Source organism: Culex quinquefasciatus, chromosome 1, assembly GCF_015732765.1.
Source record: "Culex quinquefasciatus strain JHB chromosome 1, VPISU_Cqui_1.0_pri_paternal, whole genome shotgun sequence".
Lineage (NCBI taxonomy): Eukaryota > Metazoa > Arthropoda > Insecta > Diptera > Culicidae > Culex > Culex quinquefasciatus.
This window is the reverse complement of record NC_051861.1, coordinates 1,360,939-1,388,221: the sequence shown is the minus strand read 5'-3', so window position 1 is coordinate 1,388,221 and position 27,283 is coordinate 1,360,939. Positions and strand designations below refer to the sequence as shown.

The following is a 27,283-nucleotide window of genomic DNA, read 5'->3' as shown; positions in this document are numbered from 1 at the left end:
GTCCCCAGGGATCAGGTGCGGTCACATCCACGTACGGTATAATGCAGACTAGCGGCTTTGTTTTATTCATGATTTATTTATTTGCTCTTGCTCTATCGCACTCACACTCTCATTCGCGCTCACTCTCAGTCTGCCCAAACATCATCTAGGATCGTATATCATCACAGCAATATATGTTTAATAAATGTTGATTGAAACGAATAAAATAAAAAAATAAAATAAGAGTACGACTGGAACCGAAGTCGAAGGTGGAGCTGGTGGCGACGACGTCGGCGGGGGCATCAATAAAACTGGAAAATCGGTTTCCTCTCCACCACCTCCTTCCGGTGGCCACTCCACTCCACACGGTAAAAAAAAGTTCCATTAAAATGATTTTTTTTTCTCCACCCCATTTGGAAGGCTCGTCCATTGCTGCGGGGGGCTGTGAAAAGCCAATGTTTGTCTCCGTTCGGCCTTCCCTTATTTTTTCGACTCTCCCACGGTACTCGTGTGTGTGTGAAAATGTGTGTACTTTTTGAGCTTTAAGTTACACACTTGCGTCGGTACGAATGGCATCTGTGTGAGCAGCAATCCTCCTGTCGGGAGCACTGCAAAGAGAGGAGGGAAAGACAGAAGGAAAAATAAGCAATTCGATATCAATAAGCGGGCAGGATTGTGTGTCTGTAGACAACATCAACTATTACACCAGACTGAGATGATGAATCGACGGTGTTGTTGTTGTTGTGGGGGGGACGAGGGGGGACTGTAGAATGAAAAATAGACGGTTTGAGACCTGCGTTTAATCTAGGATGGCATCACAGGGGCTGGGGGACTTGATGTACGATGAACGCGGTTCGATAAATTTCTTCCCTGTGAACATGGCGTGCGATTAAATATTCATCTGAGCCGCGGTACAATCGATTGTAAATCACGCAAAGATGAACGGAAAATATTGAGATTGAGGGGTTTAGCCTCGGGCGAAGCTTTATTGGAAAGTTCGGTGAAATTTGAGTTTTATTACGTTGAAATGGCTTGTCTATTCAGGTTATCCCACTTGAACACTGGGGGATGGTATAATCTCCATGCTACATTTCATTTTATGTTCAACTCATTATTTCTTAAGAATTTTTTGATAAAACATTTTTTTTTAAATAGAAGTATAGGCAAAATGATGATTTCAGCACGATTCAATTGCAATTTCCTGCTAGCTCTGCGGGAATTCAATTTTGCCTTGTATTGCATGTCGTTCTTGCTCTGTCCTTTGGGCTAATTTGCCAATGATTATTTGGGATGAAGTCTTATTTCAATAAATAACCAGGTAGCAGTTATTGATCAGCGCGCCCGGGTGCTTCTAGCAGCTGCGGCGAATAAAGCTAACTTTAGGTAATCTCAAATACTTAAAACTTTAAAATCCGATATCTCTGGAACAAAACATATTCCTTTCTATCGATAGGTGATTCTTATGAAGAATTGGCAGGGGAAAAATTGTGAGTTCGAATCCCACCTGATTCATTTTAGTTTATATTCATATTCAAATTCCTGATTCAAATTTCAAAGGCGTTTGCCAGCGTTTCCTGTCATTACTGGCGGGAAAAACCTACGTGGAATCAGCTGTGCAGACCTCACATGTGGCAGGAATGCAGGTTGAGCGACTCCCACAGGCCAAAATGACCAAAATGACCCAAATGACCAAAATGACCAAAATACAAAATGAACAAAATGACCAAAATGACCAAAATACAAAATGAACAAAATGACAAAAATGACCAATGTGACCAAAATGACCAAAATGACCAAAATCACCAAAATGGCCAAAATGACCAAAATGACCAAAATGACCAAAATGACCAAAATGACCAAAATGACCAAAATGACCAAAATGACCAAAATGGCCAAAATGGCCAAAATGACCAAAATGGTCATAATGACCAGAATGACCAGAATTACAAGAATTACCAAAATGACCAAAATGACCAAAATGATCAAAATGACCAAAATGAACAAAATAACCAAAATTACCAAAATTACCAAAATTACCAAAATTACCAAAATTACCAAAATTACCAAAATTACCAAAATTACCAAAATTACCAAAATTACCAAAATGACCAAAATGACCAAAATGACCAAAATGACCAAAATGGCCAAAATGGCCACAATGATCAAAATGACCAAAATGACCAAAATGACCAGAATTACCAAAATGACCAAAATGACCAAAATGACCAAAATGACCAAAATGACCAAAATGACCAAAATGACCAAAATGACCAAAATGACCAAAGTGACCAAAATGACCAAAATGACCTAATTGAACAAAATGACCAAAATGACCAAAATTACCAAAATGACCAAAATGAACAAAATAAAAAAAATGACCAAAATGACCAACATGACCAAAATGACCAAAATGACCAAAATGAACAAAATGAACAAAATGAACAAAATGACCAAAATGACCAAAATGACCAAAATGAACAAAATGAACAAAATGAACAAAATGAACAAAATGACCACAATGACCAAAATGACCAAAATGACCAAAATGACCAAAATGACCCAAATGACCAAAATGACCAAAATGACCAAAATGACCAAAATGACCAAAATGACCAAAATGACCAAAATGACCAAAATGACCCAAATGACCAAAATGACCAAAGTGACCAAAATGACCAAAATGACCAAAATGACCAAAATGAACAAAATGAACAAAATGACCAAAATGACCAAAATGACCAAAATGACCAAAGTGACCAAAATGACCAAAATGACCAAAGTGACCAAAATGACAAAAATGACCAGAATGACCAAAATGACCAAAATGACCAAAATGACCAAAATGACCAGAATGACCAGAATTACCAGAATTACCAAAATGACCAAAATGACATCGTCGTTGGAAGATAGGGGGGTTCGCTAAAAAATCACGAAAAATTCGATTTTTTGGGAGGGTACAAAAATGGAGGGGGTGATCCGATTTGGATGAAATTCGGGATTTTTGCATGTTTTGATAGTCTCAACAGCTCTGCCAAATTCGAGCAGAATCGGAGATGGTAATTTTCAAATGCTGTTCCGCTTCAGATAGACCCATATTGAAAGTTTAAATATGATTTGAAAATATTAATTTCGTCAAAATTTTCATCAAACATTTGTGGAATTTAGTTACGAAACTTTCAAATTTGACTAGAGTTTAAAACTGTAAATATATCAAAAATATAAGTTTTCCTTATGAACATATTTTGCCCTTAGAAATCTTCCAACTTGGGATTCTAACTTAGATTCATTTGGGTCATGAATCTGTGTGACTAACTTTTGATTGAGGTAGATCAATATTTATTGAAATTGAAGGAATAATTAAAAATCTAGAAAATCTCTGGACGTGAAATTTGAACAAACTCTTTAAAATATTTTTTTTTTGCAATTTTTGTACTTTGTTGATTGAAAATGTATTACTTAAATAATTATTTTTGAGTCTTCACAGTGTCACAGTTCAGTTCACAGTGTGACAACGAAAGGTTAGATTATCAAAAATAAAAACCAACATCATTGTGAAATGTAGTGTTCCATTTAATAAATAAAAATAATATTGTAAAAAAATATTAAATCAAGCCATTTCGGTAAAAAATCTATTTACCTTTCGTGATGCCTGGAACCCAAAACTATCTTTTTTAATGTGGTGGGTGTGACGATGAATTATTCCGTCAATGATCTTTCTCCTTCATAATTCAAATATTTTATTTAGAGTTCCAAAGTATCTTTTTAGGGTATCCAACACCATCCCTACTTCTTCCGTTGGTCGTAAGAAGCTGACCAAGCGCATAAATGAGGGGTAATGGCTCAGTCAACTAATCTAAGCTGACTGTTCTTAGAAAATGTATTGGCTTCGTTGGAAAAAACAATCATTCTACGTGTCAACGGTGCACATCAACGGCTACTATTTACTATTTCCAAAAAGATTTACAACAAAATTTGTCAATTTGTGTAGTCAAATTATTTCAGGATTGGGTCCGTAAGTTCAACTATTTTGGAATAAGAAAGCTACAACTTCCTTGGTTGCTGTGTACGCCTAAGAATATTTTTTCCAATTAATTTTTAAATTGTAAAGAAAATTGAAAATTCTTGATTTGTTTTTTCTATTCTTTGAAAAATATTTGAAATAAAAAAATCAGTTCACATTTCACTCCACTCAGCCAAAGACCATCACTCTGTCATAATTACAAGGTACGGCTCAAATCCAGATTTCATGGGTCCTCAGAGCAACCAGCAAAATAAAACGCTTCGCGTAAAAACTTTATCGTAATTAATCACATCCGACGCTCGTATCTGTAATCAAATTTAGGCACGCAAACGTTCGTTTTCCGTTTTGCATTTTTCACCATGTTGTGTATAGTTGGAAAATTTGGGTTTGAAAATATCAAACGCAATAATTCAAATTTTAAGGTATTTCTGAAGGCAAAGCAATGATCTACGTTTTGAACGGGACATTAAAAGGGGAATTGTGCCCAATTTTCCTCATCGAATCCCCCATAGTGAATGGTCGTGAAAAGCTAAACAACCCTTAACCTTCACCCCACCCTACAGGGGAAATCCCTCCACCCCCTCTAGTCAAATAACTCACCCCTTCGCCGACGACCGCGCAGTTTTTCTCGATATCGGCCCGACCCGTCACCAGGTTGCCCAGCTTGGACGACGCACTGACGCTGGAGTCCGCCTGTTGACCACCTCCGCCGAACCGCGTTATCAGCTCGTCCAAACTGTTGACCTGCACGTAGGGGCCGTTGGCGGGCGATGGCCGCGTTAGGTCCGACTCGGGAACGCCCAGCTTAATCTCGGTGGCGCAGTACGACTTGAAGCAAGCGCCCGAGCAGCACTCGCCACTGTGGAAGCACTATCAGAGGAGGAAAGAAGACAGAAGCGATTAAAAAAAACCCACGAAACATGTTTTGTAAATATCGCTCCAACAACAGCTTCGATCTACGTCACCGAACCACTCTCTACACACAGTGAGTTGATGCGCTCGAGTGCTGTTTTTTGCTGCGTCTTCCACTTGAAATGGTGAAGAAGTGGTTCTTGGAAATCGAACACTTTGGGTTTCGTGAGAATGAGTAGGTTCGTTTCCAATGCACCGTAAGATGAGGATCCAGTGGTACTTACGTATAATCCATTAGCGGTACACTGTCGGTTTGAGTCGGATCCTCCGAAGCGATTGGAAGTCTCGATGGAACCGGAGTTGCCCGCCCCCGAAGGCCGCTGCACCGGAATTCCTTGCTGCGTCACCTGCGAGCCCAAGTCGTAGTTTCCGACGCATTTGTACGAAAAGCTCAGGCAGCTCTTGGAGCAGCAGTCAGCGCTGGTGAGACACTGGCGGATCATGAATCGCGTGGTTGACAGGGAAGTAGAACATGCGAAAAATTGATGAAATAAAAAGAACGCAAAAAATAATGAATGAGTTATTGGCGTAAGGTCAAACGGCCGGCAGCAGCGGCAGTCGTGCAACGGGGATAAATTTTGCCATTGATGGTCGTCACACTATATTTTTCGCCGAAACCTCCAAAACGCTCATTTGCGGCAGGGGGGGTCTGATGGATTTGATAATTACATATTCGCCAACTGCTGCGCATTTCTTCGACGAGTCCGAGCCCGAACCGAATCGGTTGCCCAGGTCCGATCCGGAGGAGCCTCCGGACACGGGCCGTTGGATGAAGCCGACGTCCAGCTGCGGATTGGTGACGCACTTGTACGAGAAGCTGAGACAGGATCCTGAGCAGCATTCGGACGACGTGAGACACTGCAGATCGATGGAGATCGGTTAGAGAGGGGCGGAGCGCGACGTGGGGACAATACCACCGGGATAGCAGGTGCTGGATCGGGAGGGTGGGTAGGACAAACGGAGGGTTTTGGATAAGGTTCAGAACTTGTGGGAACAGGTTTTTGATAACCATTAATAAGTGATGATGATATACACAATGTAGTTAGGTAGGTACTAATTTGAATATTAATAGACAAGTATTAATTGTTCAAGAATGGGACGTGACACAGCCTAATACTTAAGTTATCTCTTAAACGTGCGAATCTTTTAATTGCTCGATTACGTGATGAAATTTTACAGTGTTTAGCTGATAAAATGGACATTATTCAGTTACATTTTTAGTACTTTGAACATGCCATTAAAGGCAACTTTCAAACTCATGCAAGGATCAAGTTTAGTTCTTGTTTGGTTACTTCAATATTAGTCGTGGGATCGAGGTTCGACAGTTAGCAGGGGAACAGGTTTAGACCATCATGCAGAACTTAGTGACAACTTTCACGAATCACCGCGCACTTACATATTCACCCAGTGCGGCGCACTTTTTGGGTGGCGGCGGCGTCAAGTGGGTCACCGGGACCGTACTGCCCTGTTCACCTTCGCCGACGCGATTACCCACGTCCACGGTGGTGCTGGTCTGTGGTGGTGGCCGCTGCGGCTGCTGCGCGGTCTCACCCGGCTGGGCGGGCTGGCCCGGGATCGGGACGCACTTGTACGAGAAGCTCAGACAGCTGCCGGAGCAGCACTCGCTGTGGGTCAGACACTGCACAACAAACAAACAAAAACGGCAACAAATCAGAACATAAACAAACGAAAGTCAAATTGCATGCGATTGGGTGTGCGGCGAACTACACGCTTGACCTGTTTCAATCTCTGAGCTTTTCGAACTAGCTGATAATCGCTTCTGACAAACCAGTCAATCTCGTTCCGATTTCGGTAAACGGCTATTTTTTTTGCTGAGTTGCGAGTGCAACAACTGGACATGCACGACCGAATTCAGCTGCAATTTTTCGCCAACTCTAGATCATTCGTTGATATCGAGGATAGTCCAACCGGTGATCGCGGTGGCACGAGGTGAGGTGAAAGAGAGCTTCAGCGAGGTCACAGGGGACTGCTTTTGACAGATAAGGAGCGCGCAAAGTAGAACACACAGAGTACGATGTGGTGGAACCACAACTCAGAATCGAATTATAGAGCGGCAACGATGACCTTCGCGATGATCTACATTAGTTTCATGAAAACAACCAATTTTTTCCCTCTTTTGGCGTGCCGGTCACCATCAGAACGATCACCACGACCGGCATGGCACATGGCTGAGCAATTTTCGTGGTTGTTTTTATTGCCTTCGCCAAATTGATTGATGTGTGCGATGTAGACCACACTAATGAAAAAGGTCCACCTGTTTGAGCTTACGGTTCGCAGGACAGGCACCACCTGGTGCAAAAAATTGACAACTTACATATTCTCCGTTTTTGGCACAGGTCTTTTGCGTGATGCTCGCACCGCCATCATCCTCCCCAAAGCGATTCGCCGTATCGACCGTGACTGGAACGAATGTGGTCCCAACGGACGCGCTCGGTGGCACCGGAACGCATTTGTACGAGAAGCTCAGGCAGCTACCAGAACAGCACTCGCTGTGCGTTAAACACTGCAAGCAAAACAATTCAGAACGAAGCAAAAATTTCACTTTTCAATGCTACATCAGTTCAACAAAACAACAAAAGTATCGCTAATTACATATTCTCCGTTGGCGGCACACTTTCGATTGCCCTGAGCCTGGCTGTGGCCAACCACGGCGGCCACTGTCAACAACAAGATCAACTGCTTCATCACACTTCAATGTCTCTTTCTTATTTTTCCTTCCTGGCACTCAACAACAACAACACCGTAAAAATTTGTTCCGACCTGCGTTCCCGACTGTTGCTCGACGACTGCAAGCCGAGCGATCGCGACGCAACCAGCTTAAGTCCACTTTGGGTCGGAAACAACTCACCGTCGTCATCGGTGACGTCACGCGGCGATCGCGGCAAATCTTCGTGGGTTCGGGTTTTACGCGTTTTGTTTTTGTTTTTATTTTCTTTTCAATGGAGCTGGTGGCGGTGGCCGGCGATGCGTCATCGCCGCCGTGATATCGTGATTTGCTGCGTGTGAGGCTTGGTGTTGGGGGCTTGATCTGATGAGCTGTTGTTGAGTTTCTGGTTTTTGTTATGCCCGTTTTTAATTGTTGCATTATGCAGCAGTAGCGATTTGCACTCGATGGGAAAACGAGCTGTAATTGGACAACTAATTTAGCTGACAATGTTCTGGAATAAGTGCCTTATAAGGTATTATGCATTTTACACCAAAGTTCTTTTTTCTGCTTTTTTTTAAATTTGGCAATTTTGAAAAGTGGATTTTTTGTTGCTTGAGATATTCTGACATTATATCATTATCTAAAACTAACTTTTTACTGAAAATAAATCTTGAAATTTGGTTTGTTTTTTAATTTGTTTAACTTGTCAAACAAGTACTCATTGCCAGTTGCCAGTACAGTGTTTTAACTTGAATGAATTTTGACTCACTTATCCAAACTTATATGCACAAAAACTTATTATTTTAGTTCACTTATAAAATCAAAAAAATCATCCATGGAATAACATACTACCACCTTAAACCCTTCCATACCCTGATACAAAGTGTAAACTGACAGGATATTGTTGCCAAATAAAATTACAATTGCAAAAGAATTATAAATTAAAATAATTAAAATTTTAATATGAAAAATAACAAATTATTTTTTGTTTTTTGAAGCATAAAGTTTTGTCGAGTCATAACATAGATTTTTTGATAACTCATGATTGTTATGGTGTGTATTGCAATTTAACATTAACTTGAGGTAATTTCGGGACTATCCTCTGCGTCCGTTCACAGTACCATTTTACTACCAAACCGTGTTATTTATCCTCTCGTTTGCCGATGCCCAGTTCTGAGTGTAGGAAAAAACACGAATCCAGTGAAGCATTGGTTATGTTTTCTAAAACAAAAGTTGCTCAAAATAACTAAGATGACATCATAATATAAAAATTTGGATGGTTCTTGATTGATCTTCTTGATTCTTCTTGATCATTGCGTGATGTTTACAAGCTATTTATTAATTGAGGATTTGATTAAATTTTTAACATTTCCCATACTTCTTTTTCAGACACTCCATCAACGATAAAACTCCTGGGTAAGCATTAATTCAATTCAAATTAATTTGCTGTTGCTATATCTACTGTATTTTTTTTCATGATGCCGTTGCAAATATATGTCGTGGTTATTTATTATATTCAAGTTAGATATACAATTGCAAGTTAATTGATTTTTTTGAGACAACTGATTTTGTTTTCAAAATTAGTTTTTCTTCTATTTGGTACTCTTGATGGGAAACTTGATAACACATTTCGGCATTAATTTGACAAATCGAGCAGAACCAAGAGCCTGAAAAGAATTCAATGTTTTGAAAAGATTTTTTTTTTTTTGAATTAAATATACTTTATTGAATCTTTCTTATAATAATTACATTTGGTTTACATAATAAGTGGTCAGCTGTGGCTCTTCAGCTTTAGTTTGCTTTTCGTGACTTAAACACTGTTCATTTTCTTAACTTTAAAAGTATATGATTTATCATTTTTGTAACATTAGGAAAAAAAAATTTAAGAAAACATAACCTAACCTAAAACTAACTTAATCTTACCATAAACTAAACCAATCCTTGAATCAAGGGGTATTCAGATATAGCACATTTTTCCCTGAATTTCAAACATTTTTCTTGAATCTTCTGATCCAACATTTTTACTTCTGCTAATTCATGAACCTCACTTGATCTTGTCCAGCCAGGAACATTCAAAACCATTTTGAGTACCTTGTTTTGGACACGCTGGAGCTTCAATTTATGAGTTCTAGCGCAACACTCCCAAACAGGTACTGCATACTCAATAACGGGGTAAATTATTTGTTTGTAAACTGCTAACTTATTTTTCAAAGAAAGCTTTGATTTTCTGTTAATTAAAGGATACAAACACCTGATGAGAATGCTGCACTTGTTCAATATTTTGTCTACATGCTGCCGAAACAAAAGTTTCGAGTCAAGTATGAGACCTAAATAGACAACTTCCTTTGACCAGGGTATCGAAACATCATTCATTTTAATCAAAACATCATCCTTTGGGACAAATCGGGCCGATTTGGAAAGTGGAAAAATGATGGTTTGAGTTTTGGCTGCATTTATGCGAATTTTCCAGTCGCCAAAGTATTCGGAAAGAACGTCAAGACCCTTCTGAAGACGGCCAACTAAATATCTGGTTATTTTACCCTTATAAATAACGGCAGTGTCATCAGCAAAAAGTGACAACACACCATTACCAGGAAGAGTAGGCAAATCAGATGTAAAAATATTGTACAGAAGTGGGCCAAGAATACTTCCTTGGGAACCCCAGCATCAATGTTGAATAATCCAGAAGCAATCCCATTCAGAAAAACCCTGAACGATCTCTCCGAAAGATAGTGCTGGATAATTTTGATAAGATACATTGGAAAACCGTATAAATACAGTTTATGTATCAAACCATCATGCCAAACATTGTCAAAAGCCTTCTCAACATCCAACAAAGCCATAGCAGTTGATTTAGACTCAAGCTTGTTCTGCTTGATGATTTTAGTTACTCTCGTAAGCTGATGAGCAGTATTATGCCCCTTTCGGAAGCCAAACTGCTCGTTCAAAATTATATTATTATCGTTGGTAAAATCCAAAAGCCTTGAATAGATGACCTTCTCAAAGAGTTTGGACAGACTACTCAAAAGACTAATGGGACGATAACTTGTTGGCGATGTTGGATCTTTTTGAGGCTTCAAAATTGGTATGACTTTGCCCAGTTTCCAATTGGTGGGGAAGTAACCAAGTTGCAAACATTTATTGAAAATATTGGCTAGATGTTGAAAGAACTGATCACTCTGTTTTTTCAACACCAGATTAAAAATGTTATCAAAGCCAGGAGCTTTCATATTTTTCATTTGTTTTACTGCAACTTTGACTTCCTCACCAGAAACATGGGAATCTGCAGGAAATTCAAAGGTAGAGTCATTGATTGTTGAAATACTATTGGCAACTGATGTTTCTTTACGGCTGGTCATGGAAGCGCCAAGATTATGTGAACTAACAAAATGAAGCCCAAGTGCATTTGCCTTTTCCTCGGATGTAATCAAAGGAGAATCCTCAACAATAAGAGGAGGAATAGGCTTTGGTTTGTTTTTAAGAACTTTTGAAAGTTTCCAAAATGGTTTTGAATAATTCCCAAGCTGGCTTACATGTTTTGAAAATTCTTGATTTCTGATATTGTCAAGTCGGTCTTGTATGATTTTGTTCAAATTGTTCACTGAAATCTTTTGTCATAGTCCCCAGTCCGTTGATATTGTCTCCTATAAACATTCCTAAGTCTAATCAAGTGTTTAGTATCTACGTCAATATCAGTTACCTTAAAATTAACAGGAACCTCCCGAACGTTGGCAGCCTCTGCTTGGTTGATAGCCTGCTGGATCACCTCCAGCGAACGATCAATATCAGCAGAAGTTTCCGGGTGTTGATCATAGTCGATGTTGCTGTCTACCACTTGCTGAAACTGCTGCCAGTCAACGTTGTGGTAATCTTTCCGGGTTGGTTGCCGCTGCGGAGTAACGGAAGCTCCAACCTCCACAACCACCGGATAGTGATCAGAACTCAACTCTTCAAACACCTCAGGATGAGCCACGTTCTCAGCCATATTGGTAATGAAGAAGTCGATGATTGAGTGATTCCCAGACCGAGCCACCCTCGTTGGACGATCCGGACTCACAACGTTGTAGTATCCGTTTTGCAGATCGTTGTGCAGAATCACTCCGTTCCGATTCCTCCTGCTGTTGCCCCAAACTTCATGCTTCGCGTTGAGGTCACCAGCAATGATGTACTTTGCGCTCCGCCGTGTCAGCTTCTGGATATCGCCCTTCAGTTTTGCTGCTGAACCATCTCTGGAATTCACCTGACGTGGGCAGTATGCAGCAATGAAGAGTACTGGGCCAACCGAAGTGGGAATTTCCACTCCAACGGCCTCGATGATGTCCAGCTTAAAGTGTGGCAGCCGGCGTGGCTTGAGATCACGATGAACAGCGACAAGCACACCTCCTCCTCCAGAGGTGGTCCTATCGAGCTGCGTCGCGATCTTGTAGTTTTGCAGATAAACTTTTTCACCGGGCTTCAGATGAGTTTCCGTGATGGCAGCTACGTCGATCTCCTTCTCGCGAAGAAAATCCACCAGCTCTAAATTCTTCCTCCTAATGGAGCAAGCGTTCCAATTCAGCAGCTTGAGGGACCTACGATCCATACTGGATGACGAACGAGGTCAGCACTTCAATCTGCTGGGTCTTGGTTTTGCATCCACGCAGTGCAGCGGACATCTGTTTGAAAATATTGAGGAGTTCGGTTGAGGTGTAAAGATCATTACCATTTTCCTCAACTGCTGGTTCTTGGGTTGGTCTTGGCTCCTGGCTGAAGCCCGGTGGTGGCGGTCTCGGCTCCTGGCTGGAACCCGGCCGTGGATGATTCATCTCAGCTCTCTTCCTGGGATCCAACGGCAACGGTGCCAAGTTCGGGACCTGGCGTCGCGGTTGAAGAGGTGGAAAATTTTGCTCCACCAGGGCTGGAGGAGTTCTACGACGCTGAGGCTGATTCTTCGTCGATGCTTGCTGCCGAATTTTCACGAACTCAGCTCTCTTGGGGCACTTTCGGTCGGTTGACGAGTGCTCACCGTTGCAGTTGAGGCACTTCACCAGCGAATCTTGGATGCACTGGGATGTGATGTGCGCATCGGTACCACATTTGGCGCAACGACGCTTCAGGTGGCAGTTCTTACCTCCGTGCCCGAAGCCCAGGCAGTTGAAGCATTGTGTGACGTCACGGTGCACTGGTCGGTATCGCTCCCACGACACGATAATGTTGAAAACCGCTCGGATTGCCTTCAGCTCAGGAAGCGTCGTCGATCCCTTAGCCAAATGCAGCAGGTAGAGCTGGTCACGGTACTTGATGTCTTTGTTGCGTCGGCTCATTTTGTGCACGGCCAACACATCCAGTTTCAAAACTTTTAGCTCGGCAGCTAATTCCTCCACTGGCATGTCGTACAGACCTCTGACGACGATTTTGTACGGCTTATCCATGACGACATCATGGGTAAAGTACTCCGCCTCGTTTTCGGTCAAGTAATCCTTGACCAGTTGATAGTGCTGCCTGGATTGCACCAGCACCTTAAATCCGTCCTGACACAGACGAATGTTGCCTAGGACTTTCCCAGACTTGATGAGTTCAACCAGCCCCGCTCGAAAGTCGATCGTTGCTGCTGATTGCCTCACATAAAAAGGAGGCAGTTTCTCCTTTCGCTGTTTCACTTCATTCTCCTTTGCTTCCGCTACCTGGTCCTCGTCAGGCAGTCCAGCAAACTTGTTGTTCTTCAATAGCTGCTCCTCGTGCGACGAAGAGTTCTCCTCCTCCTCATCCATCGGTACAGTACCGTCGCTCTTTTTCGTCTTTTTGCTGTTCGATGTCACTTCCAAAAGCACCTTCCTTTTGGAAATTCCCGGTTTTTGGCCATCAGTTGAGGCCTCAACCTTCCTTTTGGAAATTCCCACTTTTTTGCCTGCTTGAGCCGCAGGTAGGGCAATATTGCCGGCGTTTTGCGCCGGGACGCGACGAGTCATGTTGATTCAGACAACCTTCACCAACGAATGCTCGGATAACAATGTTTTGAAAAGATTGAATTCTATATACACGTAACATTTCTCGATATATTTCACGTAACATTTCTCGATATATTTCTGGTATCCGTGAAAGAATGTCAGCAAACTTTTCGTTACCATAGATAAGACTTATTGGAGCGCAAGATTTTATTTTTCTCGAAATGATTGAAACTCCGATCATTGTCTGAAATTGGTGACATTTTTTCACTGAAGAATGCTTTTTAAAATATGAGTTGATCATATTGCTTTTTTTTTAAATAATAAATATTAATAAATTTACATCTTGATAGGTTTCTTGGAAAAAGTAAGAAAAAGTATTCTCGAGACCTCCGAAGTTAAAATCTGTAGAACTTATTTTTGGGGGTTTATTTTTATTTTGATGATTTATTTGATTTTTGAACCCTGCGTTTGTGTTAGATTAGATTAGATTAGATTAGATTAGATGATTTATTTGATTTTTGAACCTGGCTCAAATAATTTTGAGACTTTAAAATTCATAAGTTTCAGACCATACACAAACTGTTTTCCAAGAAAATTTTGACTTCCTTCAAATAAAATGTGGTTCTGGTTGTAAAACGAAGGCTGCCTAATTTTAAATTGTTAGAAATAGAATGTGTATCGTGCCTTAATTGTTAAAGTCATGTTCGATTTATATTATATTCATCAAAAATAGGTTACAGAGTGTATAAAATCACTTTTTGATGGACGTCAAGCCCTCAATTCTTAAGGTGAGCGTACTGAGCCCAAATCCTAAATATGCGGTTTATTGGACGTAATTGGATCATGTCATTTTTGTCACGTTCTAATGAATAAGACTTTTTGTTTTAGGATAATTGTCTTTAGCGGTTTTTAGCGTTTTATTACTAACTCTAGACAGTGTGCAAGTGATTCACTTTTTGTGGTTGATATTACACAGTAGATTATATTTGTGACTTTTAAGAATTGAAAGCTGACTAAAACAAAAAACCTTTCAGTGCTGGTCTACTCTAGCGAGTCTATACCGGTCTGACCGCCGCAGCTTGCAGTAGGTGACTGGTTGTGTAGGATGCATAAACTATTCCACTGGGAACGGGAACGGGAATTGCAAGCCGCTCATTTCATTAACCTCGTTGGTTGTCCTTGACCACAAGAAGCCACATTCGAGTCCAAAGTCTGAGTTGAATCGGCAAACCCGCAGATTCCGCCAACCATTTTCTGTTTGTTTGATATTTTAGCACCTTCAGCGAGTCGAAGAGTTCATGATAACGGGCTGGGGTTTCCCGCTTGTCGTAGAGTCATGTTTGCAGCAGCCGCAGAGTCGTGTCGTCGCAACCGCACAAGGTTTCACGTATAATACGCTTTCAGTCGTAATCATATCGTATCGCGATGAAGCCTCCAAGGCTTTTCGGCACTTTCTCGGAACACGCAAAAGGCAAATACACCCAGGTGGAAGTAAGGCGAAAACGTAAACACTGTTCCAGACTCGTGTTCGCGGGCGCGTTGAAATCAATTCGATTACAATCTTTGATCTTTGGGAACAAACCGGTGGCGGCGCGCACTTGAAGGTCATCGTCTGATGTTATCTGGCGAATATTAATAGTCGATGAGAGTGACTGTGTTTTACGAGCAATTAATTTGCCGGCGATGGTTGGTCGATTTGTTCGCTTCGTGAATGGCACTTTGAGCTTATTGAGGGTGGAAAGGTGTGTAGTAGGAAGAGCCTGCGGCATGCCATTGAAATCAAACTGTTTGTTTTCGGTGTTTAGCGTACTATCACAAAGGTGCGAGCGAAGTTTTGTTTGTTTGCCTGTTGTGTAATCGACGGTTGGGGAAACCGTTTAACCGGTACAATCAACCCGACCGGCACCCGCTGGCGCCGGCAAAAGCGGGGGCGTGGGGAGACCGTGTTTAATTCAGTGCAAATAATTTCCTTGAAATGTATGCAAATTAGGCTTCATTCATCGTGCCGCCTGGTGATGGCGCTGCAATAGCCCGGGTTTCGGTTGAATTTGGCGCAGTGAAAGCGCGCGTTGATCTTTTGTGATGATGTGCTTTCAATTTTAGTCAAGGTGGCAAATATGGCTTGTCAATGCGGATGTAAGCGGCATCTGAATATCTCATCACGGAATGATGATCTGTGGATTTGGAGATGGTGGAGTCGGACCAGTATTCGCAGTTCCCAGAAAAAGTTGTAGACCTTCAAAAGCAAAAATCTGTTCCCCATGTTGAACATCAAGATAACCGCACAAAACTAACATTTCGCGTGACGAGCTTCAGATCGTAGTTGAATTACGTGCCATTCCCGTACAACGGTGCGTTCGTCCTGTTTTGCATTTAAGATTCCGGTCATGTAAATGCGATGGCACTGTTTGAAATTTTAATTAGATCAACAAACACTGGCTGCGCGTCTTCCGATATGGGCCAAGTTCCCACACCGTACTGTTGGAATGGCAGCGCTTGCAAAAGGAGAACTGTCAGCTTAGTTTATAGCAGTGTTTCTCAACCGGTGAGGAATTCCCCCCTGGGGGAATTTGGCCGTTCTTGGAGGGGGAATGACGATGTAATAGAAATCCAATGCGTATTTGTAAAAAATATAAATCTTTGGTTGTATTTAAATAACCTGTGAAGTTCACAATATATTTTAAATATATGGGAATTTCTGTGATAAAATACAACAGCAATTTTTATTTTATTTTATTTTTGCAGGTGTTTCAAAAATATAGCTAACAAAACCTAAAATTCAGAAAAGTTTACTCCTTGAAATTGTTCTGAATAATACCATCATTTTTTTTTTAATATTTGCATTCTCTCAAACATGAGCAATTTTTGAAGAATGGAATTTCATAAATAATTTTATAAATTATAAAATTATTTTAAACATGAGCATAATTTGTTATAAATTTCAAAAATTAGCTTTACTAATATTTTTTTTTTAAATAAATTTAAGCTAAATTTCATTTCCGTTCAAAATGAGAATGTTTTGAAAATATTTTTATTTTATGTCAATTTTGCTTTGGTTCTGTTAAGTTTAGTTTTTTTCAACTGGGAAGCTTTTTATAAAATATATTTGTGAAGTTTTGCATTGATTCGTTTTTTTCGAACATTTTTCAAATTAATTCCTGGGAGTTTTTTTGCATCGTTTTGGGCAAAATTCCAATACTTTGAAAAATAATCGAGCATCAAATATTAGTTTTTGTAAAAATTATATGAAGTCTAGAAAAAGACAATTTTTCTTTAAATAAAATATCAGTCATGATTTCTGTCTGTGATTGATAAAAACTAAAACTGTTAGTGTTTATAATATTGCAACATACAGGAACATTTATAAAAAGATTATAATAAAAAGATTTTTCGGGAGCTTTTGCATTCCATTAAATATGAACAGATAATGAAAATTGCAAAAGAAAAAAAAATGCTGCAAGTATGTGTAAATTGTTGCGAGTGAAGAAAAAATGAAATGTTGTGAAAAATTTAAAGTTTCTGTAAACATTAACACCAAAATTATGACATTTGTGCAATGATACCCATTAGTTGGGGGGGAGTGATGTTCCTGAAATTCAGCCAAGGGGGGAATGGATCAATAAAGGTTGAGAACCGCTGGTTTATAGTGTTCGGCGAGGCTCAACTGGATTTAAATATCAATGTGTTTCATTTTCACCTTTCGCATGCTTGCATTCGCCGCCACCATTCGTTGGTTTGCATTCAAATCGTGGAACGAAGATGCCAGTAAAAACAATCGAAGCCAATAGAGCGCACACAGCGTGATGAATAATTTATGTGTGCTTTTGGCAGAAAAGATATTCCACGGCGGATGATTGAAGTTCCTCTATACGACCGGCATTTCCTGGACCATTAAAACGAACCCGCCGTTCGCGTCGGCGGCGCATTTCAAGGTGATGATCCTTCGGTAAGGATCTCCCTAAACGAAACTACAAACGGGTTCCTAATTGAATTATAGCCCACGTCTGCTCACTTATCACCCGAGAAGGACCTGGCATAAGTTCTGGGACTTTCCGGCAGCATCCAAGCAGCAGAATGGCGTGATCTGAATCACTGATGGGCGCAACACTTTCGCTTGGCTAGGGCGTGAAGATAAACAACCAGGCAGTAGTGTAGAAGGTGGAGACACAATCTCTCTATCAACGAGCCTTCCACGTGGCTGCTCCACAATGAGAAGAAAACCATGCAGGCAAACATCCTTCCTTCCTTGCTACGGCGGTCAACCCTGCTTTCAGCTGGGCGAAGGTCAATCTAATCTTATCGTTGCCTAGCAGTCCGTCTTAAGGAGCAACAGGGTTTGCCAAATCTTTATCTGGCCTGGCATCTTCTCCATGTCAGCTGGTCAACCTAATAAGCTGAACTATGTAAGGGGATGGGGGGACACCTATTTACTTTCCATCGAAATGCCCATCAATTTCGTCCTAATGAAAAACAACGAATAACAGGACATTGTAATTTGTGCCTCGTCCCTGCCGTTTGTGTGCCAACCTGTCAATTAGTGTCCAGTGGAGGGGAAAAACAAAGTGTATTCTATCACTTTCTCCCGTTACACATGTGTCGGAAATCAATAAAACCGACTGGGGATGACAAACTGTTAGTCGCCCCGGCCGAACTTGGGGATAATTTATTCATTCAACCATCAGCAGAGGGGTTGCTTCCCAGTTGAAACCGATCAATTCATATCCGGCTCCCACGAGAGCACAAAACCGGTGCTGCTGAAGCACCTGGCCCCACTTGGCGATTATACAACAGAATGCACAAAGTGGCAAATGCTCAATGCATGCCAATAACTAACTCTTGATAATTGCATTTTTAACTAGCGCCGATTATCGCATGCCCCATCACGTTTTCGATACCCCCCAGGTATGTGCCAATCGCGACAGGGAGCAGAACTGGTTGGCTTTTGTTTTATACTCTTGCGGAAAATCCCCAGAATCCTGTTAAAGTCACTTGGTGGGCATTCCCGCCCGAAAGTAGCAGAGCACGATGGGACCTTTTGGACGGAAAAAGCATTAATCACTTGACGTATATATATGCAGAGTCAGTTTTAGAGTGGGTTATTTTTATGACGCAGTTTGGGTGACTTTCTCGGTTCACAAATAAAAGCACTGATCGAATGTGGTTTTAAACTGGTCAATCACCTTCCATGGTTGTTTCCCTTTGAATTTAAGGCATTCCGCAGCATTAGACTTCTAAGAAATGTCATCATTTAACTTATTTATTTGTCACACAAGTCGATTAACTCGAATCTCGAATTTGAAACTAACAATTCAACTTATTGGCAGGAAATTCACTGAAATTCAGTTCTTTAGATTGGAGTATGTTCAGGAAGGACAAAACTATCATCCCGAGCAGGGAATACTAAATTTTGGTATTACTTGGGCAAATAACAGAGACCAAAATGTGCCCTTGGTTGCCCAGTAGTAGATGGTAAAATACCATGAAATCATACCAAAGTCTTGTATGTGGAAGGGCACAACAATACCAAACCATGTTATTCCAAGGGTTAAATAATACCTCAAAATAAAACCATTTCAATACCAAGTTGAGGGCTTCTGGATTTTTGAACATTGCTTGAATACCAAAACTTGGTATTGCCATGGTTTTATCAGATCAGATTTTGGTATTCCTGTGGTCTTCCACATACATGATTTTGGTTTGATTTCATGGTATTTTACCATCTATTACTGGGCAACCAAGAGCACATTTTGGTCGCTGGTAATACCAAAATTTGGTATTTGCATACCATTTTTAGTGGAGCAGTTGCAGTTAGAAAAAAAAAACGGAAATGATCCATATGCAACAGCCAAATCTACTCACCTGATGAGTTCATGTTGTCTTAGTGATATTCTTTACCACATCGAATTCATTTGTCATTGATGAACGGCCTGTGCTTGAAGTTCTTGAAGATTCTGAAAAATAACAAGATTGAAAAATAAGGATTGAAATTCACCAAAATTCAATAATCTGTTGATTAACTTGTTTTTCAAAGTATTTGCTTATCCCGACTTAGAGAAATTTCAACGATTTAAAAAAAAAATCTTAGTGGGTAAATCAAAAAAAAATTGAAAATCAGCTTAAACATTTTTGAGTTTCAAGTCAATTAAAAATTAATTATCTCATCAAAACTTATAAAAAATTTTCAGAGGAATTTGATGAAAACTTTCAATATCAAAATAATACCAAAATGTGCCATCCTGACTTAGAAAATGTTCCACAATTTCAAGTCATTTCTTTAGGGGATATATCAAAAATGTTTAAAATCAAGTTTGAAATTTCCGGTTTTCAATTAACACTCCTCCGTCCAAGGCGGAAAAAAAGTTGGAACGCTAACTTCAACTCGCTGGTTCTCAGCCAAAACTCAACCAATCTGGATGATTCCTTTTTCCAGAGATTTGTACGGATCTCCAGATGAGCCTAGAACTTTGCAGATCTCAATTTGATCAATCCTCTAATTACTACGACTAAATTAGTCGGAGCAACTTTTTTTTTCCGCGTGTATTTCCGAAAAGCGACTCAAGCGGGAACATTTTTGCTACGCTGAAAAATACAATAACTTTGCTAAAATGTTAGCAAAACCCATAAAATTATATATCAAAATTTCCGTTATGATCTCAGGATTATGATGAGCTTCTCAAATTTCCATTATTTTCACAAAAAAATTCACAAAACTACGTAAAACTACAGAAAAAATAAAAATGCCTCATTTTATGACTAGAACTTTATAGTAAAATCATTGATTTTTTTATGAAAATGTTTCAAATGATCTAAATTATATGTTTCAGAATCATTCTGAGTGTGTTTTTTCCTGAATACTAAAAAAAATTACCAAAACTACGTAAAATACAGAAAATTTGATAAATTCCTTTAGAACTTTATTTGCTTCATGATAAAATCATTGATTTATTTTATGAAAATGTTTCAAATGATCTTAATTACAAGTTTCTGAATTATTCTGAGTGTGATTCTAACTGAGTACTACAAAATTTTACCAAAACTACGTAAAATACAGAAAATTTGATACTTTCCTTTAGAACTTTATTTGCTTCATGATAAAATCATTGATTTATTTTATGAAAATGTTTCAAATGATCTTAATTACAAGTTTCCGAATTATTCTGAGTGTGATTCTTACTGAGTACTACAAAATTTTACCAAAACTACGTAAAATACAGAAAATTTGATACATTCCTTTAGAACTTTATTTGCTTCATGATAAAATCATTGATTTATTTTATGAAAATGTTTCAAATGATCTAAATTACAAGTTTCCGAATTATTCTGAGTGTGATTCTTCCTGAATAATACAAAATTTTACCAAAACTACGTAAAATACAGAAAATTTGATACTTTCCTTTAGAACTTTATTTGCTTCATGATAAAATCATTGATTTATTTTATGAAAATGTTTCAAATGATCTTAATTACAAGTTTCCGAATTATTCTGAGTGTGATTCTTCCTGAATACTAAAAATTTTACCAAAACTACGTAAAATACAGAAAATTTGATACATTCCTTTAGAATTTTATTTGCTTCATGATAAAATCATTGATTTATTTTATGAAAATGTTTCAAATGATCTAAATTATAAGTTTCCGAATTATTCTGAGTGTGATTCTTCCTGAATACTACAAAATTTTACCAAAACTACGTAAAATACAGAAAATTTTATACTTTCCTTTAGAACTTTATTTGCTTCATGACAAAATCATTGATTTATTTTATGAAAATGTTTCAAATGATCTTAATTACAAGTTTCCGAATTATTCTGAGTGTGATTCTTACTGAGTACTACAAAATTTTACCAAAACTACGTAAAATACAGAAAATTTGATACATTCCTTTAGAATTTTATTTGCTTCATGATAAAATCATTGATTTATTTTATGAAAATGTTTCAAATGATCTAAATTATAAGTTTCCGAATTATTCTGAGTGTGATTCTTCCTGAATACTACAAAATTTTACCAAAACTACGTAAAATACAGAAAATTTTATACTTTCCTTTAGAACTTTATTTGCTTCATGATAAAATCATTGATTTATTTTATGAAAATGTTTCAAATGATCTTAATTACAAGTTTCCGAATTATTCTGAGTGTGATTCTTCCTGAATACTAAAAATTTTTACCAAAACTACGTAAAATACAGAAAATTTGATACTTTCCTTTAGAACTTTATTTGCTTCATGATAAAATCATTGATTTATTTTATGAAAATGTTTCAAATGATCTAAATTACAAGTTTCCGAATTATTCTGAGTGTGATTCTTACTGAGTACTACAAAATTTTACAAAAACTACGTAAAATACAGAAAATTTGATACATTCCTTTAGAATTTTATTTGCTTCATGATAAAATCATTGATTTATTTTATGAAAATGTTTCAAATGATCTAAATTACAAGTTTCCGAATTATTCTGAGTGTGATTCTTACTGAGTACTACAAAATTTTACCAAAACTACGTAAAATACAGAAAATTTGATACATTCCTTTAGAATTTTATTTGCTTCATGATAAAATCATTGATTTATTTTATGAAAATGTTTCAAATGATCTAAATTATAAGTTTCCGAATTATTCTGAGTGTGATTCTTCCTGAATACTACAAAATTTTACCAAAACTACGTAAAATACAGAAAATTTTATACTTTCCTTTAGAACTTTATTTGCTTCATGGTAAAATCATTGATTTATTTCATGATGCTTTTTCAAATGATCTAAATTATAAGTTCCTGAATCATTCTCAGTGCGTTTCTTCCTGAATACTAAAAATAAATTACCAAAACTTCGTAAAATACAGAAAGTTTTATAATTTTTATAATTTTATGTTGGTATTAGAATGTAGAGCATTGTTTTGGAAGCTTATTGTATGGGAGCAGATCTCTACAGAATCAGTCTTTTTTCTTTAATTTTATTTTTTGTATTTTTAATCCGGCTGAAACTATTTTGGTGCCTTCGGTATGCCCAAAGAAGCAATTTTGCATCATTGGTTCGTTCATTTAATTTTCCATACAAATTTGGCAGCTGTCCATACAAAAATGATATGTGAAATGTGAAAATTAAAAAATCTGTATCTTTGGAAGGAATTTTTTGATCGATTTGGTGTCTTCGGCAAAGTTGAAGAATGGACAAAACATCTTTGACCGAGCTATGATTTTTTGAATCAATACAGATTTTTTCAACAAATCGAAATATTGTTCGCAAAAAACTTTCATCTTCATTTTTCGATTGAAAATCGAATTTGCAATCGAAAAGAGCTTCAGTGATTTTTTTTTATAAAGTGCAAGTTTTCAAGTCAAGCTAATTTTAGGTAACTTTTTTGAAAAAAGTCGCAGTTAATCATTTTTTTAAATAAGTGCCCATGTTTGCCCACCTTTGAAAAAAATATTTTTGAAAAGCTGAAAATATTTTTAAAAGGGCCTAACATTCAATATTATGCCCTTTTGAAATGTTAGTCTTGATTTTAAATTTTTGAAATTTTTTTTTTCGAAAAGATCGAAAAATTTCACAAATGTTTCATATTCCAACATTGTAAATCGGACCATTAGTTGCTGAGATATCGACATTAGAAAATGGTGGGTTGTTTGGGTGAGACTTAGAAAACATGAATTTTCCTGTTTTTTAACCTTTGAATGGCAATATCTCAGCAACTAAGGGTCGTATCAACAAAGTTCAAAAATATAGAAAATTTTCTCAGCTTTTCAAAAATATGGGCACTAATTTTAAAAATGAACAACTGCGACTTCTTTTCAAAAAAGTTACCTAAAAATGACTATAACTTGAAAACGGTGCACTTTATAAAAAAATCACTAACATACTTTTAGATTGAAAATTCGATTTTACATCGATAAATAAAGTTGAAACATTTTTGCGACGAATGTTTCGATTTTTTTTTAAATCTATATTGATTCAAAATTTATAACTCGGTCAAAGATTTTTTTTGCCCATTCTGTAAATTTCTGAAAAGTTGGCATTTGAAGTCCTCTAAAACATACCAGAAAATAAAAAAAAATTAAAAATAGTGTCTTTTGCAAATCAAGTTTTAGTGACAAAAAGTGAAATTGAAAATCACCAAATTTTTGTTTACCGTGTATTACTTTTTTTCAGTGCAGTCTATTTCCATACCTACAACTTTGCCGAAGACACCAAACCAATAAAAAAAATTCATCAAATGAAACAGATTTTTGAATTTTCGAATATCATTTTTGTATGGACAGCTGACAAATTTGTATGAAAAGTTATATGAACGAACTAATGATGCAAAATGGCTTCTTTGGGCATACCGAAGGCACCAAAATAGTTTCAGCCGGATTAAAAAATACAAAAAATTAAATGACCAAAATCTCAGTGACTTGCTCATGGGTGTTTTGAAAGATTTTCAAAAAAAAAAATTATCAAATTTTCCTACAACAGATGATTTTTTTACAAAACTGTGAAATTTTCTGTATTTTACGTAGTTTTGGTGAAATTTTGTATTATTCAGGAAGAAACACACTCAGAATGATTCGGAAACTTATAATTTGGATCATTTGAAACATTTTCATAAACTAAATCAATGATTTTATCATGAAGCAAATAAAGTTCTAAAGGAATGTATCAAATTTTCTGTATTTTACGTGGTTTTGGTAAAATTTTGTAGTATTCAGGATGAAAACACACTCAGAATGATTCGGAAAACTTATAGTTTAGACCATTTGAAACATTTTCATAAAATAAATCAATGATTTTATCATGAAGCAAATAAAATTCTAAAGGAATGTATCAAATTTTCTGTATTTTACGTAGTTTTGGTAAAATTTTGTAGTACTCAGTAAGAATCACACTCAGAATAATTCGGAAACTTGTAATTTAGATCATTTGAAACATTTTCATAAAATAAATCAATGATTTTATCATGAAGCAAATAAAGTTCTAAAGGAATGTATCAAATTTTCTGTATTTTACGTAGTTTTGGTAAAATTTTGTAGTACTCAGTAAGAATCACACTCAGAATAATTCGGAAACTTGTAATTAAGATCATTTGAAACATTTTCATAAAATAAATCAATGATTTTATCATGAAGCAAATAAAGTTCTAAAGGAATGTATCAAATTTTCTGTATTTTACGTAGTTTTGGTAAAATTTTGTAGTACTCAGTAAGAATCACACTCAGAATAATTCGGAAACTTGTAATTTAGATTATTTGAAACATTTTCATAAAATAAATCAATGATTTTATCATGAAGCAAATAAAATTCTAAAGAAAAGTATCAAATTTTCTGTATTTTACGTAGTTTTGGTAAAATTTTGTAGTACTCAGTAAGAATCACACTCAGAATAATTCGGAAACTTGTAATTTAGATTATTTGAAACATTTTCATAAAATAAATCAATGATTTTATCATGAAGCAAATAAAATTCTAAAGAAAAGTATCAAATTTTCTGTATTTTACGTAGTTTTGGTAAAATTTTGTAGTACTCAGTAAGAATCACACTCAGAATAATTCGGAAACTTGTAATTAAGACCATTTGAAACATTTTCATAAAATAAATCAATGATTTTATCATGAAGCAAATAAAATTCTAAAGGAATGTATCAAATTTTCTGTATTTTACGTAGTTTTGGTAAAATTTTGTAGTACTCAGTAAGAATCACACTCAGAATAATTCGGAAACTTGTAATTTAGATCATTTGAAACATTTTCATAAAATAAATCAATGATTTTATCATGAAGCAAATAAAGTTCTAAAGGAATGTATCAAATTTTCTGTATTTTACGTAGTTTTGGTAAAATTTTGTAGTACTCAGTAAGAATCACACTCAGAATAATTCGGAAACTTGTAATTAAGATCATTTGAAACATTTTCATAAAATAAATCAATGATTTTATCATGAAGCAAATAAAGTTCTAAAGGAAAGTATCAAATTTTCTGTATTTTACGTAGTTTTGGTAAAATTTTGTAGTACTCAGTAAGAATCACACTCAGAATAATTCAGAAACTTGTAATTTAGATCATTTGAAACATTTTCATAAAATAAATCAATGATTTTATCATGAAGCAAATAAAGTTCTAAAGGAATTTATCAAATTTTCTGTATTTTACGTAGTTTTGGTAATTTTTTTTAGTATTCAGGAAAAAACACACTCAGAATGATTCTGAAACATATAATTTAGATCATTTGAAACATTTTCATAAAAAAATCAATGATTTTACTATAAAGTTCTAGTCATAAAATGAGGCATTTTTATTTTTTCTGTAGTTTTACGTAGTTTTGTGAATTTTTTTGTGAAAATAATGGAAATTTGAGAAGCTCATCATAATCCTGAGATCATAACGGAAATTTTGATATATAATTTTATGGGTTTTGCTAACATTTTAGCAAAGTTATTGTATTTTTCAGCGTAGCAAAAATGTTCCCGCTTGAGTCGCTTTTCGGAAATACACGCGGAAAAAAAGTTGCTCCGACTAATTTAGTCGTAGTAATTAGAGGATTGATCAAATTGAGATCTGCAAAGTTCTAGGCTCATCTGGAGATCCGTACAAATCTCTGGAAAAAGGAATCATCCAGATTGGTTGAGTTTTGGCTGAGAACCAGCGAGTTGAAGTTAGCGTTCCAACTTTTTTTCCGCCTTGGTCGTTCGTGTAAGTACGGGATGCCTTGGACGGAGGAGTGTTAAGGCATTCGCTTTGAGACATCATTTTAGCGCAAAATTAATTATTTTGTCAAAATGGGTCAAAATTTCCCCATAGTTTCAGAGGAATTTGATAAAACACTTTAATACCAAAATGTGCCATCATGACTTAGATTTTTTTTTACAATTTTAAGTCATTTCTTTAGGGGGTATATCAAAAATGTTTAAAATCAAGTTTGAAATTTCCGGTTTTCAGTGAAGGCATTCGCTTTGAGGCATAATTTTAGCGCAAAATTAATTGGGTCCTTGTCCATTTTGACAAGGGTTCGGAAGTTCTAAATAACGTTTGAATCCGATTGGTCCAAACGTTCTTCAGGGCGGGGCTTGTCGACAAAGCTGAAGTACCTCGCGCTCGGCTAGCCAGCGTAGAAATGGGTCACCGAAGCTCGGCAGAGCTAACACCTTCCAAATGCCTATGCGAGTTATTTGCATGTATAAAATGTAGATCTAAAAATACATGGAAACAACTCAATTTGTAAGAAGCGACCGCGTGGTCCCGTTTGGTTGGTTGCACACACACACACACACACACACACACACACAATTTTAGCGCAAAATTAATTATTTTGGCAAAATTGGTCAAAATTTTTCCATAGTTTCAGAGGAATTTGATAAAACACTTTAATACCAAAATGTGCCATCCTGACTAAGAAAATTTTCAAAAATTTTAAGTCATTTCTTTAGGGGGTATATCAAAAATGTTTAAAATCAAGTTTGAAATTTCCGGTTTTCAGTGAAGGCATTCGCTTTGAGACATCATTTTAGCGCAAAATTAATTATTTTGGCAAAATTGGTCAAAATTTTCCCATAATTTCAGAGGAATTTGATAAAACACTTTAATACCAAAATGTGCCATCATGACTTAGATTTTTTTTTTACAATTTCAAGTCATTTCTTTAGGGGGTATATCAAAAATGTTTAAAATCAAGTTTGAAATTTCCGGTTTTCAATGAAGGCATTTGCTTTGAGACATAATTTAAGCACAAAATTAATTATTTTGTCAAAATTGGTCATAATTTTCCCATAGTTTCTGAGGAATTTGATAAAGGACTGTAAT

The 27,283-nt window shown here is 37.0% G+C and overlaps 2 protein-coding genes across 4 annotated transcripts in view; one reads left to right on the top strand and one right to left on the bottom strand.

Annotated features, from left to right (window-relative positions):
- LOC6032047 (platelet binding protein GspB) overlaps positions 1-27,283 on the top strand; it is a 121,812-nt gene that overhangs the window by 31,931 nt on the left and 62,598 nt on the right. For 2 of the 3 annotated variants that reach the window (XM_038249361.1, XM_038249359.1), the window contains exon 2: positions 8,970-8,996. The exons of the other annotated variant lie outside the window; for it this stretch is intronic. The gene's annotated coding sequence lies outside the window, so the exon portion shown is untranslated. The remainder of the gene's footprint in view (positions 1-8,969; positions 8,997-27,283) is intronic. 3 annotated transcript variants of the gene reach the window in all.
- On the bottom strand, positions 57-7,740 carry LOC6032048. Its single transcript, XM_038249364.1, has 7 exons — positions 7,526-7,740; positions 7,248-7,436; positions 6,309-6,551; positions 5,582-5,770; positions 5,137-5,343; positions 4,601-4,870; positions 57-587 (listed from the first exon to the last, which is right to left on the bottom strand). The coding sequence occupies exons 1-7, from the start codon at positions 7,616-7,618 to the stop codon at positions 522-524; spliced, it is 1,257 nt and encodes a 418-aa protein (XP_038105292.1). The 5' UTR covers positions 7,619-7,740; the 3' UTR covers positions 57-521.

Bases quoted from the DNA above. Each gene is read 5' to 3' on its own strand.
- LOC6032048 (XM_038249364.1), bottom strand. From the start codon at position 7,618: ATGAAGCAGTTGATCTTGTTGTTGACAGTGGCCGCCGTGGTTGGCCAC. The intron at 7,437-7,525 runs GTAATTAGCGAT...TTTTGCTTGCAG, and splicing joins GTGCCGCCAACGGAGAATAT to TGTTTAACGCACAGCGAGTG. The intron at 5,344-5,581 runs GTAATTATCAAA...ATGATCCGCCAG, and splicing joins GCGCAGCAGTTGGCGAATAT to TGTCTCACCAGCGCTGACTG.